General features: G+C 41.6%; 1 protein-coding gene across 1 annotated transcript; it reads right to left on the bottom strand.

Annotated features, from left to right (window-relative positions):
* Window positions 1-9,229: 9,229 nt before the first annotated feature.
* On the bottom strand, window positions 9,230-19,442 carry LOC308129236 (protein Wnt-2b-A-like). Its single transcript, XM_080495083.1, has 5 exons — window positions 18,941-19,442; window positions 16,211-16,431; window positions 15,178-15,452; window positions 12,962-13,226; window positions 9,230-9,747 (listed from the first exon to the last, which is right to left on the bottom strand). The coding sequence occupies exons 1-5, from the start codon at window positions 19,123-19,125 to the stop codon at window positions 9,533-9,535; spliced, it is 1,161 nt and encodes a 386-aa protein (XP_080351209.1). The 5' UTR covers window positions 19,126-19,442; the 3' UTR covers window positions 9,230-9,532.
* Window positions 19,443-20,189: the final 747 nt, after the last annotated feature.

Here is a 20,189-nt window from a genome sequence, read left to right on the forward strand (position 1 = left end):
CCCCTCACAAAAAAAAAATCCTGTCTGCGCTTTTCCAGTTGGACGACTTTGATTAAAGCTTGTGCAGCTCATGTCGAAAAACGGTTTTCCCCACATAATTATCCACGTGTGAGACGGATTCAATGAAAACTGAAAGTGTAAATCTGTGTCCTGCCGACATTCAGCAGGTCACATTTAAAAATGGGCAAGACTTCCCTGAAAACCGAGCTGTGATTTACAGCCTCAGAGTGGCTGCAGTGTGTATACATCGCCTCTGCAGTTCAACAGTTGTTACCAAGGCATGACACCGCATTACTATATCACCGTGGTAACGGGCCGCCCTCCCGAAACATCACTGCGTTGAATGAGACCATCACGTTGAGGCCTCTTGTGGCGTCGCTCATTTCTGCTGATCTACTGAACCTCGATCACACTGGAAATCATGCAGCGCAGTCGACATGATAAATAGCTGTAAAACATGTGATTTCAGTAAATATACTGAATGAAGATAGAAGTTCACTGAGCAGTTTTTAACTCTCCACTGGCTCAGATTTGGTCGCTTTCACCGCAAAAAAAAAAAAACGGCCAAAATAATTGCTAGAAATTCTGCTGTAATTGGTGGTAAAGATATTCCCTGTTTAGTTAAACATGCCAGGTCCCAGTTTGAGCAAGAAACCACTAATCACGTAACAGCACATTAGAAATAACCATATATCTACAGCTTTAACCACATACAAAGATGTATGTTTTAAACACTTATTCAGACATCCAAATGTGGTATTTGATCCATATTTTATTACAACATGACGTAAAATAACGAGAAAGCACTTTTCACACAAAGAGTGAACTTTAAGAATCGCTAATTGATTGAAATCAGTCATGTACGTAATATTAAAATATAAGAATACACCATAATTGACAGGAAAAGTCCATTTGAAGCCAATATTAAAATACAGGCAATAGAAAACTAGAAGTTTGCATATAATGCAATAAGAAATATTTAATTACCATAATTTCTGCACCTGAATATAAGCCGCATACACAAAATTTTAAAAGAAAAAAGTGTACACCTGTAGGCCGCACTTGTCTCTAAGCTGCAGGTGTGCACGATCGTGGGAATTTTTCTCATTTTCATCAATTCCCACGAATGAGTCTTACATAGTGCCGGAAACTCAAGCACACGCCGCTGTGTGTGTGATTTTATCTGTTATTTTGATTAATTGGTTAACCTCAGAGTGCAGCAAGTCACGATTTCGTGATGCACCTGAACGCCTCACTCACGGCTGTCATTTGCTGGAGTTGGACCTGACGACACAAAGCAGCACATGACGAGGTCAGGAAGACAGAAATATCTCTCTTTTGGAGCAAATTTTGGAGAAGCAAATTCACTCAAAGCAGCGCAGGTTGAGGCGGCATGAAACCCATTAATCTGTAAAAAGTCCAGAAATTACAGTAGAGAGTAAATCATACAAATCCAATTTTTTTTTTTTTATTCTATAGAAAAAATTTTTCTGATATGAGTGAAAAAACTCAACTTCATCTTTGAGTTTACGTTTGACCACACACAGATAAACAGGCATGTATTAAAGTGCTGAAGATGCATCACCAGTTCATATGATCTTGTTTATCACAGTACTGTTATAGTTTGTCAGTTTGAAAACAACTCATATTAGTATTTCCAACTTTACCGAGGTGTTTTTGAAAGATGTGGCCCATTATCAGTGCAGAGCTCGTTTCATTAAACCGACAACTCACATTTGTGATCACAAAGAAACGTGCTGATAATAAAGTGCCTTTTAGTGCATCACATTTCTCCTGTTTGGCATTTCCGGCAAATACAATGTTGTTGCGAAACATACCACCGTGAAAAAGAGTAATCTGTCCAATGATGAACATGATCAGAATCGGTACGTCAGTAATCAGCAGGTGAGTTCATAACAGGACCAAACTTTGATCAAATAACTTGTAAGAATTCAGTGAGGCGGTCATGAAGAGCAGCTGAAATGTAAGAGTGTATGCTGAAGACAGGAGACTCTCTGAACAAACTGTAACTTCTATTGAATGTGTTTGAAAGCAAAACTTTCAATAAATTACTCTTTGGTGCAGTTTATTTGCAAGCGTGGTTTTTGTTTTTCTCAAATTGTTATTGTATTAAAGATGCCAAAGCATGTATATTTATATATACAATTTTTTTTTTTTTTTTTTCATGATTGAAACTCAATATGCAGACTCGAGTGCTCACCGCTACACCATTGTGTGGTATATAATCGTAAATTGAAATGTTAATCTTACAACATGATAAAAAATGGAGAGAACTTCAAATTCATAATGTATTTCATTCACACATCAACCGAACTTTCAAATATGTCAAAGCGACCTAACTTACAACTTCCATCTTATAAAAGTCAAAATACTTTCAAACTTCTTGTACCAATGTTCCCGAACTTCAGTATTTCTCAACACTTTAAAACGACAGCATTTGCTTCGATTGCAACTAAAAAGGAACAAGAAGGCAGAGGCAATGGATTCATCGAGTCATAAAGAAGAGATGTAAATGTTTTCTTTAGTGCGTGGATGTAATTTCAACTCATCTCCTCGCCATCCGCCTCGACAGAGAGTTTGTTCAAAGACGGGCTCTGGCATCCTGTTGCTGCTATATAAAGCAAAAGAGCCATCGTGCCCGTCGTCGTGATTTTACCACTCCGCTGCCCTCAGCAGATGCTTTTACGTGGCATGGTGCCATAATCATACTCTGAGCTCTCGGGCTGAAGTGGTGAGCGGAGGTAATGAAAATCGCTGCTAAGGACCGTCGACGGGAACCTCGAGTGTTTGCCAGAGCGCACTTTCGTGCTGCCTGTTGAAACTCGGAGTGCTCGCTGACCTCCACGGCGGTTCGAGAGCTTCAAAGTCAGAGCAACACAACCAGAGAACAAAGAAAACACAAACCAGCAGGATAAAATAATAAGATGAATACAAACACCCTAACCCTCACCCTTGACTTGGTTGTGTTCAAGAAGGCGTGCAACAGGGTCCAATTCGGCTTTGCACATTGCAAAAAAATTAGAAACAAGATTTTAGATATTTAAAGAAAACGGAGAAAAAGGTGAGTCATTTGTTGCACTTTTAATTTCTACAAAATTGAGACATTATTTTGACATTCCACAAAAAAGTAATGTTGATACTTTGCTTATTCTTCTTTGCAATTTTCAACTTTTTCAAGTTTTATAAAAACATGTATTTAAATCTACTTGCATTTGTGGTGAGTTGTGATGTACTTTGCAGATTATTTATGGCTGATCAACATCTGACTGAGCAAATTGAGTGGAGCTAAAAATTACTTTGACACTCGGACTGTAGAGACCATCCATCCTTCTACATACCACTTTATCCAACTCACGGTCGCATGGTTTAGGACAGGATACACACCCGTGGTCATTTTAGAGTCACCAATTAACCTCAAATGCGTGTTTGTGAGCTGTGGGAGGAAATACTCTGTGGCAGTTTAGAGTTGAGAGGTGGCAGTTCTGCTTAACTTCTATTGTGACGGCTTTTATTGGATGTTCTTTGGTCTGGTGAAGTATGTAATGGAGATAATTGAATACCCCTAAAACTGCCCCCTGCCACACTGTTCATCTTATTAAAATACAACTCAAACTTTTTTTTTTTTTTTTTATAAAACTATATGTGCAGCAGTATTTTCATTTTATCTCTGCAGGCTCTTATTGATCGGATCAGAAACAATGATGAGCTCAGCCTTTGGTGTCTGAAAGAGGAGATCATATCAGGGGTCCTTGCTCGTGTGTGTGGGGGGGTGGGGGGGACAAAAAAAAAACCACAGGTGGCGGTTGGTGTCATACCTCCGTGGGTGTGACGTCCCACACTGACACACTTAAACTCTCCAGTGGAAAGAAGCGGCCATGACAGTTGACCCACTACATATTAGGCTCTAATACCCTGCTGCCAACCTAGTAAGCTCTCCAGCATGATGAATTAATGAACTCCCGAGGCCCGGGACGTGTGCCAAGTGTGTCCCTGAAGGTCACATGTAGTATGTGTTGGACCGAAGTCTCCTGAAAAATCTGCCTCGAGGAGTAAAAGAACAAACTGCGCACAAGGCTGCATGCGTTATGTCCGTCCGTGGCTCGGTTTCACTGTGTCCACACTGATGCTTTCCAAGATAAAGCCCTGGGAAACGCGTCTCTCTGACTTATGAATCCCGACAATATGAGGTGTTTCAGGTTCGGTCTATTTATATTTCCCAGTGACCACCCAGGGAGGTGATAGTCGGGGAACAGCCAGCAGCAGTTTCTGGCTCATTGACACAGTTTTCTTCCTTTTTTTTTTTCCTTCATTTTGTCACATCTGACATAACCTCACTGGCGTGTGACTCACTCCACGTCAGGGATACACTTTGTTTTACTCTACCTGCTCCTAATTGTAGTGTCTCATCAGCAAATCTGATTCGTTTTGAAGAAATAAAGCAGATAAATTAACTTATTAGTAAACAGCCGCCGGTCTCAAACACTAATCGTTTACATACTGAGGGTGTTTTATCTCCAGGGGGTTCTATCCCTGCAGAAGTGGACGGCAGTGACGCGTGTGATGCTACTTGCTTGTGTTCCTCAAGCCTCTTTCATCTGCCCATCTGTTTACTGCTTGGTTGTTTGACATTCACCATGCCTGCTTTTTGCTGATAGTTTACAAATGGAGGAACATGATCGCTCATGTTTTCGGGCAGCAGAGGGTTTGCGGTGGATTTTTAATTTTTTTTTTGTCCTTGCGCTGCTGTTGTTTTGAGTGGTTTCCTGTTGGCAGTGTTATATTATATATTTACTTTGGGGGAGATAAACATGACTTCTTTTTTCTGCTCGCAGTTCATTCACATTGTTTCTGTTTAATATAAGTGGAATTGCAAACTCCGGTTTTGTCACACGCGTTACAAGTCATCGTCTTCTTGTTTTTTTCCACACAAAGTCATTCACATCCACCGAACTCCCGATTGGAGTTTCTGCTCCTGCTCTTCCGGCATTGTAACAATGGTGCACGTTGCTGTTGATGTCGTTATTGAATTTGTGACAGCCGCATTTCTTAGGATTTCACAAGATTGCCATTAACTTTCTTTATACACTTTAGTTATAAAGTATAAAAAGAGCAGCGTGCAAAGTGCTTTGACAAAAATGTCATTTAAAAAAAAGCACCTTTGTAGTGGACTTTTCGGGATGGGTGGGGAGAGGACGGTACTAGTTTTGCCGTTTCAAATTTGAGAAGCACTGGTGGAAAAGTTTATATGGTGTCAGCTTCATAGTGATGTAGACGGCGGCTGGACCGTCTACATGCTTTTAAAGATATTAGTAAAGGGTTTTTTTCCAGAAATTCTAAAATGGACCTTATGTCAGGACCCCAATTCAGCTGGGAAAATTTTTTTTTAAACCAGAACTACAGTAGTCAAGGCGGGAGAAGAGGAATCCTCGATCACTTTCTCTAGATCTGGATTATATAGAGTTAGATTAATTTCGGAGATGGACCAGAGCTGGTTGGTGGTTTAGTTTTGTGTCTATCAGAAGCAGCAGTGTCCAAATATATTGACATATATTGACGCTCTGGAGACAGAAGCAATTCCGAGTACAATATCAATCCCTCTGAATTTGAGATTTTTCAACACGTGACCATTATCCATATATTATGTACTGTAGGTATGTGCCCAGGATACTTGAACTCTGATTTCCCCATGAGCTGCATGGGAGTCTACATGGGAGGCAACTCAGTCACATAAAATATAATCATTTTTTAGTTGGGCTATAAAAAGTCTGCTGTAGGAAAATCCAGTATGTGAGATTTATATTGACTCTCTCACAGTGAGAAATATGTATGAAATCACTTGGCAAGTCATAAATATGCTACACTGCAGCAGTTATAGTGAAGTCCAACTCCGTGTCCGCATATAGGTCTTAATTACTTGTGATGGGGTCACAGGGGCCGTCTCCACTTCCAAGAAAAGCAGTTAACCTACGAGGACGCTGCGCCAAACATTTTCAACTCATTTCCTAAATAGTCTAGAGAGCAACAATTTCACAATGTATACATCTCAGTGTATTTCCTGTATTGCTTTAGATCACAGATATCCGTCATGTTTGGAGGGAGCGGGAGTGTTTGGGCCTGAAGGGTTCATCAGAAACGGAGGAAACTAAACATGTTTGGTGCGAAAATGTCAAAACACTGAATTGTAGCTTTTTTTTTTCTTTTTTTTTTTTCTTCACTCATTACGGCTCATGCCGCTGTTCAGGTTCAGCCTGAACGTGGCAGCGCGCTGTCCACTGGGACTGTTTTAGCTCAGAAATGTTGTTACATTGAGACGCCAGTTTGATATCACTATGATGGAAGAGAATGCCTGCGATGCCACGCCTGTTATTTTTACAGACTTCAACTGGATCGCACGCAGTGGAGGACAACGTGCCATGGGTACTGTGACAAATTTGAGTGTTTATAATCTGTTTGTGCACGGCTCAGGTGAACAGCCAGTGAGTAATGCTCTCCATCAGGAAAGTGACTCATTTGCAAGATTTCCCACAGATTTAGGGATGTTTTGATTTATTTTTCAATCGTTTTTTCCCCCCCAAAACATTCATTAACATCAAACTGACTGAGCATTTGAACACTACCCTGGTTTGTTGTGGTGTTTTTGCACTCCTTCTTGCCACATCTGAATGTTACAGACCATATAAGCTTGAAGAGAACGGAAGGTCTCTTAATAGGAGTGACAGAGGGTGGATCGACAAGGTTTAATATAGAAGCAGTAAGATATTTTGGGATCTGCATTTCCAAGGTGAAAATACCTCCTCAGACAGTCATACACTCGAGGACACTGGTGCACATAACCCTGACTGCCTGCATACAAAGTCTTGGGAACAATATTACAACACGGCTAAAAATACTCTCATGTAAGTGGACTGAATCTTAAACAACCGAATATCTTCATTCATGTGAAGATGAATGGAAAAAAATGTTTTATTTTATTGGAGAAACAACGTTTCCCCATGATAAAATACTGTAATTAAGATCTGGTTTTATTTTAGGCTTCCGCTGTGTGAACAGCTTTCACCTCTGTAATCTGAAAGAAAAACACAGCGAGCATGCTCTTCTTTTACATCCCAAACAGGCTCTTTTGCTCGCAATTAACTCTTGACTCGGCGTGTCATTTGGCCTCGTTCGAACCACTTTACTTTGGCTCGCCCTCTTATTACGTGGACTTGAAACAATTTGTTGACTTTCAGCATTCACAGCTTGTTGTCAGATTCGTGTAGATCTATAAACCTCTCCGAGGGTTGTGTCTCCAGAGGCCTAACATGGTGTCTGGCTGCATTACCAGATGTTAGAGTCAGATATTCACGGCTTGTAGCTACTTCACTGCTCTTTTTTTTTTGCAGCATCTTGGCTTTTGTTCACAACGTGCTTCATTTCTCACAAAGCAGCCAGTGGATATGTGTGCGAAGCACTGAAAGCTAGGTTGCATAAGATTGCGTTATTAAAGTGTTTTGTCACAATTTGATGACAGAAACATGCTGCGCTGGGCTCTGAGTTTTGAGACAAAGCAATGAGAAAAGCTTCTTTTATTAGCATTTCAATGAAATCCATCAAATCTGGGATGATGATTTGCTTTGGCGGTGGTAAAAGGAGCAAACAGATTGTATCATTTCTCGTTGATCATTCATACATTTACAACTCGGATCTACAATTTGTTGAAACCTCAGTTCAGTTACCTCAGTTAGGATTTATTGAAGTATAGCAGCATGCACTACATTAATGGAATTGGCGAGGTCAGAAGAGCTGCGTTAGTATTATATGAACTAAATATAAGACATCATCGCCGTCTGCTTGCAGATTTACATCAGTGTGAACAACAAAAGAACGTCCTTCACCACTCAGCAAAATGATCTCCAATATAAATGATGTTGAAATATCCCCATACGCAGCATTGTCGCAGAAACTGTCTGTAAAAGCATATATCCAATATCCAAAAAAATAAAATATAAACCACAAGTGTGAACACAGCACAGCTTTCTTTTGAGGTACCAGGAAGGTTGGATTAGCAGAATACTTTGCAACCTCATAAGGACAAAAAATTCATCCATTCGCCCATCGTACTCACTTCATCCGCATTAAGGTTGCAGGCTTGAAACTAATCCCAGCAAACACAGGAAATGACTGTCAATATACACATATATGTGCAATTTAGACTGTAAAGTAACCTTCAAATGCATGTCTTTCATCTGAAAGGAGGCCAAAGTGTCCGGTAAGAGGCCATACAGGCACAAGGAGAACATGCAAACCCTCTGCTGAAAGGGTTTCCCTCTACAGTCTTCTCATAAGTCCAAAAAATATAGTTCAAAACAGAGATATTCAGAGTTTAATCCTCAACACCAAAAGTCTGACTCCGTGTACATGACTGACCCATCTGGTGTTGCCGCTGTCACTGTTGCAAAAGGTAACTTGGCTTTTCAGCATTATTTTTGACAGCAAGCGCAAACAAAAATGACCCTGAAACCACATTAGTTTTTGCAGTAGTGTTATCATTCTTAACACGGCCTGCGGTTGATGCTTGATGTTGAGGAGTGAGAACAGAAACAAAGACAAAGAAACCGAGGTAGAAATTAGAAAGTTGTCCATGACACAAACAGAATGTGTTAGACCTGTTACAGATGGTCAGATATGCAGCATACTATACAACACTCTTTCAAAAAAAATTAAAATAAAAACACTGTTCAAAGCTCACATGAAATGGAATCTTTTTTTTTTTTTGCTGTGTTGTTTTTCCTTCCAGCAAGATTGCCACCACTTTACCTCAAAAGTCCCTCTTCGATCTCCTGTTCGTGGCTCTATTATGTTCACAGTGTGAATATCTGGCTTTAACTAAGAAAGAACTCTTTCACAAGCGCCCGTCTGACTCTGTTTTAGTACAACTGTTGCACCAATTAGCAGCAAGTGTCTTTATATTAAGTGAGTTGTTGCAGTACCAAACAATGACTTGATGTCATTTGAAATGATACGATGTCAGTGGTTTTACAATATCGCCAAAAAAAGTCTCTCCATCCCTCCCTTCAACTCCTTCACGTCAGACTAAATATTACTGGTCTTCTCTTAAGCGCACACCGTTTTAATATACTATAAAATACGAAGGCATTCGGTCATATATCTGCCTAATCCAAGGGTGCATGTACATCAGAATATAATATTCAGCCATTTCGTATCAAAGATTCAAAGTTTGTTTTATAAACGCTTGACTATTGTTCTTAAAAACACTTTAAAGCAGCATATGATCAGTAACTGGGCCTAGTTTCCAGTTCACTACCATTCCATGAATGTTTGTGAAGTCTTAACTTCAGGAAGTGTCAAAGCAGAGAAAACCAGAGGTATTAGAGTTACGGGATCCCAGAAGGTCATCATCATCATCATCATCATCATCATCATCATCATCATCATCATCATCATCATCAGCATCAGCACAAAAGTCGCACGCTGTGATTGTTCTGGGCCGTCCTGCCTAGGTTATGTCCAGCTAATCAGGTCTCTTGTGGGGCTTGCAGGTGTGAATGTCCACCACCTCCTCGCAGTCATTGCACTGAACGGCGCAGCACCACTCGAACTTGCACTCGCACTGGGTGACACGTTTGACGCGCATGGTGTCGTAGCCCCGTCCGCAGCACATGACCTCACAGCCGTCTGTGCCTCTGGAGGACTTGTTGCACACTCGGCCTGCTGTGCCCAGGGAGCCTGTGAGGAGAGGAAAAGAGTGAAAACTACACCATTGTTTTTGTGGGGGAAACATGTTTTCTCTATCAGAGGGGAATCTGACTCGTCGTTAGAGGGTTGGACGTTATGCCGATGACACTTTTGTTTATTGTCATGTTAACATGGTTGCTATGGTTGAACAATTACGGTTTGTATTTCATGTCATCCAGTCTCAACTAGAAAAGCTCAGACTTGTGTTAAATTCAGAAAAGAATAAGACATTTGAACGTATGTCCTCTTGATGAAAACTGAAAAATGAGGTTTCTTCTTTAGAAATAAGTCCTTTGAAAATGCTTGCTGCTGGACTATGATGACATTTTATAGCTTAGAAATATAACTGGATGGATACACCTCATGCATAATTGCACTTTGCATTCTTCAGTCAACTTTCCATCAGCATCATTTCACAGACACATATAGGTATAACATTATCTATGAATGCATTCTGGATACACTTCCTCCAGATTTATCCACCTACCTGTTGCTTCAACATGCAGGTCACGGCCTACAGTCCCGTTAATCATTACTTTTTTTGTTCCCTTATGTTCATACGGAACTAGGAAAAACAGATTTCTCTTATTCTGCAACCATTGATCTGGAATAATATGTATAATAATAATCCCCTTGTAGACATTTTTAGGGGTCATTTTCTTTTTTTACTCTCCAGAGAATTGAATTTCAGGATTTAACTATCTGCTTGAATTATTTCTGAATTTGCGTCAATGCATATTCTTGTTTTTCCAGGTAGGAAACAGCTCAAAGCAATTGAATCATGTCAACATGATTAAATGAAAGTTACAATGAAGTGTTCAACACAACATAAATGATATTCCTCCGTGCAATTTAATTTATTTTCTTTGTGAATTCATTTACTCCTCTTTTTTTGTACTTTCACTCACCATCACAAGACGGTGGCAAAACTGTGTTTGACACAAAAGGGACTGTTTTACTACGTCACCGGACAAAAAACAGATAACTAAAAATAAAGTGGCATGCCTTCGAAACGAAGTGACATTTAGTGTTTGGTTTTAGCGCATGTTTTTACTGTAAAGCAGTTGCCAGAGCCGAGAGTGATGAGAACCAGATAGCCTTCCCAATGAGACGGCAGGCTGCAGGATAGAGGAACGGCAGGATACGTTGATAACACTGTGACCCCTCTTCACAACGCACACAGTTATCAGGAATAACATTAGTATAAAATATTGCTTACAACTACAGCTGACTTCTATTTACACAGTCAGAATGATGTGTTCCTTTTTCCATCACACAAACAGCCTCTCTCTGTTCTCGCTCGCTCTGCTTGGTGTCTGCTGGTGGCCTCTGGTCACATATCAGCTCCACTTAATTATGTTTTGGAAAACCTCCAGTGGTGACAAGGATGTCCAGAACAGCAGATGCTGGCCGTTAACCAGCTTCTGAGCAGCGATCGAGATGTCCGCGCTGAAAACCGAAACAGTTCTCTCAGCTTTTCTCACACTCTTCAGCGGGGTTTAGTCCTCCAGACAGAACTGTCTCAAAATCCCAACGTGATTGTTTCCATGTACTCAGGTGTAAAAATTTAAGCCTGAGATCAGATGCCGTGTTTAATGACAGAGTATCCCTGATGCAAAGAAAAAAGGATAAGAGGAGCTATTCCCCTCGGGCTCCTGGGAGTGGAGCTTAACACTGACCAAAGGAAGGATTTGAAAAATAAGCCTGCATGTATCCTTAGGCTGTGAATTCCTATACAATGGAGATTAGTGATGAGGAGGGTCATAGGCTCTGTTTAAGATCACCTTTTAACAAGGGGAGACGGGCTTTCCTTTAAGCGAATACACCTTCATTACCCCTCGCTTGTCAAAATGCAACCAAGCTCACTGCGGGGAGGAGTGGAAGGAGAGACATGAGCAGTCGCCTGCACTTGTTGTCCCTCCGTACCTATTACCACTGAGTTAGTAACTTCACGCTCTGCTGAAGAGGCTGGATTGGGGGGGAAGAGACAGAGCCTAACAAGGCAAAACAAACATCAGGAATTAAAGGCGATGTTAAAGGTCAAATCACTGAACTTTAAGCTGTGAAGGAATGCGAGCCTTCGGTGGTCGAGACTCCAGCGCGCACAGATTTAGCGAAACTAACTCGAGGTCAAACATCTGTTTGCCTTGTCATAACAGTACACAGAAATGTCATTAAAATGGAAATTGGCAGCATGAGAGAGCAGATTCTGGTGTTTTGCTGTCACACAACCCAAATACAGTGTCTTAAATCATATAGTATTTCACTATAATACCAAGGATTTGGATGCAATATATTGGTGGTATGAAATTGTATGTTTATAGAGGCACTATATAAAATGTGTTTCATACCTCTGTTGTACATTGGATGGCGCTGTTGAGTCACTTTAGCACCAGTTTGTCTTTTGCGTGGTTTTTTGAGTTTTGGCTCTTTGTGTTTTGGTCTGTACTGTCAGTGGTCCAGATTGGGTTCAGTGGGTTAAACAGCATCGATCTGCCATTCACGTACAACACAGCTCAGTGTGGTAGCAAAGAGATTCATCCAGCCTCGTGGTAGCTATTCTTCGACCTACTTTCTCAGCGACTCTTGACACCATCCGGTGGTGAAAACTAGCATTGAAAAGCTAAACAGGCCGGGGCAAGGTAGCAAACTAGCTGACTTTTGTTGGTTTATGATCAGAATACAGGGTCATTACTGTTTATTTGATCCTACTTATTTTTGAAGTAATTTGCCTTTTTATCAAACAAAATTGTTTGCTACTTCCTTTCTGAAGGCCACAAATGACAATTAGTAAAAAATATATTGATGTGCTCTTGTGAATCTTTCCAGATGAACACCAATAAATTCTGCCGCAAAGAGGCAACAAAAGATTCATTTTCCAACTGAGATCAATCTGGTGGTGTACCGTATTTCCCAGACTATAAGTCGCATCCGTCAAAAAATGTGTCATAAAGACAAAGAAACATATAAAGGTGGCATTTATTTTCCCATGCCCAGACATAATTGCATTATCAATGATCCTCATCCATTGTTCTACTCCGAACACAAAAAAAGATTTCATGAGTTCATGACTTTTAGCTTATTAAAAAATTAGGTACCAATTCCCCACATCTCAAAATAATTGTCTTTTGTCTACCTCTTGTGAGTTTGAAATGTCTCTTATTTTTGCATTGTGTATTGTAAAATGAATCATTCCTTGACGCACCTGCTGCGCGGTCCGTGAGACAGTAATCTGGTGAGTTTTCCACGTAGACCAACTCGTTCTTGGTGCTTCCCTTGAAGTCCCTGTCGGCCACCATGAAGCCCGTCCCGTCCTGGTTCATGGTCACCTCGATGGCCGTGTTGTACTTCTTGCGAAGGTAGTCTCCGGTCCGCCTGAAGTCGGACATGGCCAGCCAGCAGGTTCTCAGAGAACAGGAGCCGCTGACCCCATGACACTTGCACTCCAGCTTCATAAAGCGCTTCACAGCCTGGAGCAGAGGGTCAGAGGTCAGCGGGTGTTAAACCTGTGATGTTGCCCGTGGCGCGATGTCAGTCCGAGTAGCTCAGCTCGCATGCTTGTAGACAGACACCAAGGAATATTCTTTACTGTGACTCCATTCTACTTTAAAGAGCATCATAGACTCTTTTTTTTTTAATTGAGGGTTTAATTCAAAATATCTAAACTGAACCAACTTCCTCATCTCGTTTGCTCTTTTTCTTTTTTAATATGAGCACAAATGGTCATTTTATTTATATTTCCCTCAAATAGATCAGGTTGTCAAGCGTACATTTATTTTTTGCATCATGGTTTGCACCATATTTTTCATTTAAAAAAAAATTACATTTCCTGTGAATTTGGTTGAATTCGGGCTTTTTTAATCTTTTGCTCGATCAAAATCTATTTAAGAGTAATTCCATAGCTTCTTAAATATAATCAATTGCTACTTTTCCTTATCTGACGTTCAGTGAGATTTAAAAATGTCTAACAAAAACAAAAAGAGGGACATTTCAATTGAACTTATTAAAGATAGTTTTCCAAAATTTTAAAAACCAAATCATTCGCTCACTTATTTGTATAGGAATCAGAAAATATGTATAGACCCATAATAATCATAAACTGCCTATGTCTTAATTTCGTATAATTAATGTTTTTGTTTTAGCAGGAAGTCCCTCTTACTCTTGCCAAGGTGGACATCAACTACTCTTTATACAGACGTTTTCATGATAAAACTGAAGAACGACTTTTCCCAAGATCTTTGAATATTCTCAAAATGTTTGCGTGTCTGCGTTGAGACAGATAAAATGCTGTTACATACATTGTGTGTGGGTTTACATTAAATGCTTCAACTGTTTAAACTGTTAATTTAATCTCTGTATAGGGACACTTACACATCAGAAAAACTTATCAACTTTTCTTATGATTTTCTACGTTTCCTCCCAACATCTGAGCAAAAACATCTGTTATTTTCACTCATTATATTCTTAAAACTTGTTTGATTACTTGTTTGTTGAGGATGATTCAGAGTAACAGTTATCCAGATTAAAGCTGCAGGAATTCAATTTAAAAGAGTCATGATCTGTGTCATTGCTCATGATTACACTGCTGAGTCTGTTCATGCTGCCATGGTACACAATTTGTTTTATTTTGAGATTCTGACTGTCTCTGGTTTCAGGCCCCTTGATTTCCCCCCTCCTCGTGCTCCACTGCTGCCCTGATCTGTTTCACCTGTGCCTGAGTGTGTGATTGTCTTCACCTGGTGGCTGTGGTATATATTGAGTGTTTTCTATGTGTTCTGATTGTTAGTTCGTCTGTGTTTCTGTGTCTTTCCAGTGCCTCAGCAACAGTCTCCTGTGATCTCTAGATTTTGGGGTTTTTGGAATTTAGTTTTTAGCGCTCTGTTAAAATGAGCTCCAGTTCCACCAAAGCCCAATGACACAGCTATGCTGTGTGAGTTTCGGCCATCCCAGATGAACAATAACAACCATGAGAAAATCGCGGTGATCGCTGACCCTAAATCGATTTTCCTGCGTCATACTTTGAGGCAGTTTCAAGAACGTCTGTTGTGATAGTTGCCATAAAATTCTGACGGTCAGAAATTAGGGGTGATTATGACTGCCGCTGTGTCTCAATCAACTAATGGAAATGCAATATGAAATGACGTACTGATCAGGTCACTGGTGCTAAACCCAAACAGATGCTTTGCTGCAGCATGTGCCATATCAACCCAAAATGTGGGGGGGAGACATCTCTCCAAACACATAAATGCTACAATAGCAAGTTCAAGTTTCTGTATGGTGAATGGATTATTTTTGTATAATGTCAATTCATGTACGTCACAGGCGTTGATTCAGTTTGTGTTTTCATTGTGCAATCTGCACACTGCAAACTTCACATCGTGGCCAAGCTTCAGCTTTCATACTAGAAATATTTCTGCTCACCATTCGGCCGCAGCGGTTGTTGTGCAGGTTCATCAGAGCCCGGGCGTCCTTCACCATCTTCTCTCGAGCGTCCACGAAGGCTTTTGCAAATCCGATGCCGGACTTGATGTTGTCGCTGCATCCGCCCCAGTCAAAGTTGCCCTTGTCGTCGCTGGCTTGGCCGCGCTTGTTGTCGCAGCTGCAGATCTTCAGCTCCCCTTGACTGCAGGCCCTGGTGATGGCGTAGACCACTCCAGCTGAAGAGATGGCGTACACAAACGCTGCCTCTCGGCTGCCTGGGGAAAGAGGGGGGGGGGGGGGGGGGGGGGGGGGGAGGAATGAAAGGTATTGCAATCATTTATATTTATATGACTGGAGAGATTGGAGATGTTCGTCTTGTGCCCATGTTTGGCATGTTGCTATCAAGCTGGGCAGCTGTTAATCAGAATATTTAAAATCAGTCCATGTATGGTGGGTGGCAGAGACGGAAGAAGCTGCTGCAGCATCCCAGCCCAGCCCAGTCCAGTCTCCTTTCACCTTTTAATTTGCACAGATGGCAGCTTTCTCAGTCACTAGGCAGTGTTTTCATTTCAGATGAGAGGAGATTTTGGGGGATATTTGGTCTGGCTGTCCCGCCCTCCTCCTGCTCTCATTCCTACTCACGCAACGAAGCAGAACACAGGCGATATGTCAGGGAGTAAAGCTTTGTCTGGCTGCCAGAAACATCTACCCAAATATTTACATCTCCTATTACTGTTTATACATCACCAGTGTGGATCTCTCAATCTGCTACTTGTTTTCAGAGAATGTCCACTTTCCCAATCTTCCCCTTCATTCCACAGAAGTAAAAAAAATAAAAACCCAACAAAAAAAAAACCCCGACAACACTCTTTCTGTTTGTATCCCCGAGCAGAGTTGATTTAATAGGACACCTATTCATTCTCTGCTTATCTGGAAACTGAGGAGACATTTACGAGGACGATTAACTCGAGTGTCACGGACATAAACAACCTCTGCCACGCACGACCCGGAGGCCACACACGAGCACACTCACTTCGTAGCATCACCCTGCCAAACACCGTGTGGTCCCGGTCCAGCGTGCTGCAGTTCCAGCGGTGGTGTCTGAACTGATGCTGGCACTCCCTGATCCACTCCTTGGCTCCCTCGCTGATGGACTGCATCATGTCCGGGTGACGCTGGCAAAGCTGCCGCTGCTTGTTCACCAGGCCGGGAATGTTGTCGCATATTACTCGAGCGCCCAGCGCACCGATGTACCTGCAGAGACACACGCAGTTAGTTAAAAAGGGACATTGCATGAATCTCTCACATAAAGTCGATTTCACTTCCAAGTAGTCCGTGTTCTGAGACTGGAAAAGTTTAGTGCTTGACAGAATGACTCTGATCAGCTTATTGAGAGTCTTGGGTGAGTCATGATTTCTTCCTTTTTGTTTAGTTTCATTCATCTGACACACAAAAGGATGAGGCGCTGCAACGTCTAGCCAGTTTGAGTGAGGGTGGGCTCCAACCACTCAGTCTACAAATATTGTTTCTTTCTTTTTTTTCTCCCCCCCCCAGATAACTTGGCAATTAAAATGATACAAGCATCAGGACACTGCTCACACATTGCGTGCAAGAACAGTGACGGAGCACTTTAAAGTGGCTAATACACCACACCCAAAGTTTATATTGTCTGAATGAGCAGTCATACCGATGCAGTTTACTCAAACAGCCCCTCAAAATATCTCTTCATGACAAAGCCGTATACATGTATATCTTGCTTAAAATCTACAAAGCCACAAATGTATTAAGTCGATCTTGAGTCGTATGAGCGTGTATTTGCGAGCCTATAAATAAGTGGAGAAAGTTACAAAAATTTATATTGTGTTGGATGAAGCAAAGTCCAAATCAAAGAATAATTGACAAGCTCTTTATTTCTCCACTGTTTTGCCATTTGCAGCTTGCGTAATGTCTCTATGGCGTGTGCAAAGCTGGCATCAGTCTACTAATTTCAAATTCAAAATACATTCATTGCATGAGCCCCGTACAATAGAATAGGCTTTTCCTATAATGTCACTGGATTATGAGTGCATATTTTCCTGTTGTTGTCCACTGAAGTCTCAGATGTTCAGGATGTAGAAGAGATTATTAAATTCCTCACGTTCAGTGGAAAGCCTTTGTTTCCTGCTTTCTCGCGCCCAGGCATAATCCTGAACTTTTTAGCGACTCTGGAGGGGGTGGATCACATGCTGCTGGTATTGTGACACTGAGGGGAGGGGGGTCTCTTTATCAACAGGACATTAGGACAGTCATCTACAGTACAAGTGGGCACTCAGGCCTTTCCCCTCTCAGCCTCACAGATCAACCATATGATGCCCCCCCCCCCCCCCCCCCCCCCCCACCCCACCCCACCCCGCCCCTTCCCTTCCCCTCGCCTTCTTCCCTCTCCCTCTCTAAGCCTACACGCTCTACTCTCCATCCGGATATCATTATAGTCCCTAATCGCGGCCACATTTGTGTCGCCTGGCCACCGAGACAGAAACAGACGGAGCAGGCAGTTTCCACTCCTGTTATGGCTGTCCCAGTCCCGGGCGAACTGTGACTATCTGCCTGAGCAGTAAAGCAGAACAGAAGCACTACTTGTGTTTATTGTGTGTTGTACACACCGGCCATGCCAAAGGACCCCTGACTGTCTCCAAGAGGACACACACACACACACACACGCTTACACAGAAAAAAGTGGGTTCAGTGCAGGAAGATACACAATGATCACTGTGGTAAAAAAAAATAGCTACAAACCAGAATAATACATTCAACATACAATGATACAGCTTCTGAGCATTTCTTTTCTTTAGTTTTGCAACAATTTGAATATTTCTACAAAAAAAGATTACAGATGGCAAATAGGATAAGATATGCTTTCATCCCTCTTGGGAAATTACCATCCATACATAATATTAAGGACAATGGGTGCAGCTTCGATTCAAATTCATTATAGAAAAATAGTATAACTATTAGAAGGTGCAGGATATTAAGAAAAAAACAAAGATTTTTCACCAGGTTGAATTCAAAGACACCAAACACTTTTCTTTTAAGTGTGACCCAAAAGATGAGAGCAACTATTTCAGGTGAGAGAGATTACAGGGGAACCAATTCTCTTTTTTTTCTTCCCCTTGTTCTTTTTTTTTTTTTTTTTTCTCCTCTGGGCATTTAAAAACCTCAAGAGAAATCATCAAGGGACATTTATTCATGCACCAATGGCTGCACCTGCCATTTACCCTGGGCAAGATGGATGGATAGGGGAGAACCCCCCCACCCCCACCCACTTCCCTCACACCATTAATCTTCATAACCTTGTAACACACATTGCTGTGTTGAACATCCCACTCGAGGTTAAAAAAGAAGTTTGAAGACTAGTAAAAGTTCCGAAAATTCCCATACAGAGGTAAAGAAAGTGTTTTCTTATCTTCTGAAAACATTTAGAATATTTCAATTGTGTCAAAAAATGTTGGCAATAAACAGCAGATGTTTTGACGGGAGAAATGTTCCAGTCATTACATATAAACAAGCAATTCCAATGTATAAAGGTTTAAAATTGGGGGGCGGGATAAATAAACTCGACTCTTTATCCAGATTGTCTATGAGCAAAATGCGGATTTGTCGCGTCCCTGTGCGCATCTTCACTCCGCCGCGGCCAACCGCTCCAACTTATTTCTAAATGGTTAACAAATTCCTGATGATCAGCCACACGAAACATCAACAAATGCCCTTCAAAGCTCTCACTCACCACCACGAAGAGTCCACCCTCGGTGTGAAAATGAGCAGGAGCAGGATGAAGCTGAAGTACAATTTGGAGATGGGTCTGGAGTGTTGGTGTCGAGCTTTGGCACCGTTTCTGATCCCCATCGTCCTCCTGGCGCCGTCCGACGAGCCCCGAGAGTTCGGCAGACAAAGCATGTGTCCTCTCTTCATGTGTTGGCACAGGCTGCACAATCAGGTGTGAGAGTCCTGGACGACCGACCGCCGTCCATCATCGGCCGAGGAAAGCAACTTCACACCCAGCGAAAGTGGCGATAAACTCCATCAGTTGATTTCTCTTATTCTGCAGAGCGGCTGGTCTGCGGGTACATCCATAATCTTCATCGGCTCTCGGTTCTCTTCCCAATAAATCTCCCCCTCCGTGATAGAAATGTTTTAGGCAGTTTTTCTGCGCTCTGTAAAAAAAAAAAAAATCACTGAAAGAGATAAACTAAACGATTCTATTACATGAAAATCAAAACGGGTGAGAGAAAAGGATGATGCTGATTGAATCGGAGTAGAGATGAGTGGTAGAAGTATCTCCGAGGATGGGACTGCTGCTGTGCTCACCTTTTCCTCCCAACAGTCGGGAATGAAGATGCGCGCAGAAGCGCGCGGCTCCGGTGCGTCAGCTGCCCGGAGCCTCCGCAGCGCGCGCTCCCTCCCCTTTAGACAAATACATTACTGAGAGTCATGCAACTGGATGGAAAGGACACCGTACAGGGAGGTAATGTATTGAAACATAAAGCTTCCCAACCCCATTACTGCTTGTTCCTCCCAAAATGATGCCTTTACATTTAATGCAATTTGACCAATAACCAAGCAACCACAGAGACAATTAAGACACAAAGAGATGTTTCAGTCGCAATGGCGCACCCAACAAAGCACATACGTTACAGGTGGCAACTTGAGATTCAAGATAGCTTATATTTTCAAAGTAAAACGCTCTAAAAACCGGCTACTGATATTCCACTAAAATGTGATGGTGTGCAATGTTTCATTCCGACTTTATGTGCTTTGCCTGTTCTGCTGTTAAAGCAGCTTTAATCATTCTGCAGAAAACACATAGTTGAACCATTTTCAAGCAGTAAGGTGGAAAACATAGCCCCATACAGAATTTGGATAGAGCGCTGACTCGTTAAAACAACCAAAATTGAACTCCCATGTGTTGCCAAATATATCTGTATCAGGTGTTGGTGTTGATTATTTTGTGTTTTTCAAAGTTCAAATATGACGTA

The sequence above is a fragment of the Blennius ocellaris genome (genome assembly GCF_963422515.1).
Source record: "Blennius ocellaris genome assembly, chromosome: 4".
Classification (NCBI taxonomy): Eukaryota; Metazoa; Chordata; class Actinopteri; order Blenniiformes; family Blenniidae; genus Blennius; species Blennius ocellaris.

Excerpts from the sequence above, each read along its gene's own strand:
- LOC308129236 (XM_080495083.1), bottom strand. The coding sequence starts at position 19,125 with ATGAAGAGAGGACACATGCTTTGTCTGCCGAACTCTCGGGGCTCGTCG. Across the intron at positions 16,432-18,940 it reads AGGGTGGACTCTTCGTGGTG|GTACATCGGTGCGCTGGGCG; the intron begins GTGAGTGAGAGC and ends GTGTCTCTGCAG. Across the intron at positions 15,453-16,210 it reads TGGCAGGGTGATGCTACGAA|GCAGCCGAGAGGCAGCGTTT; the intron begins GTGAGTGTGCTC and ends CTCTTTCCCCAG.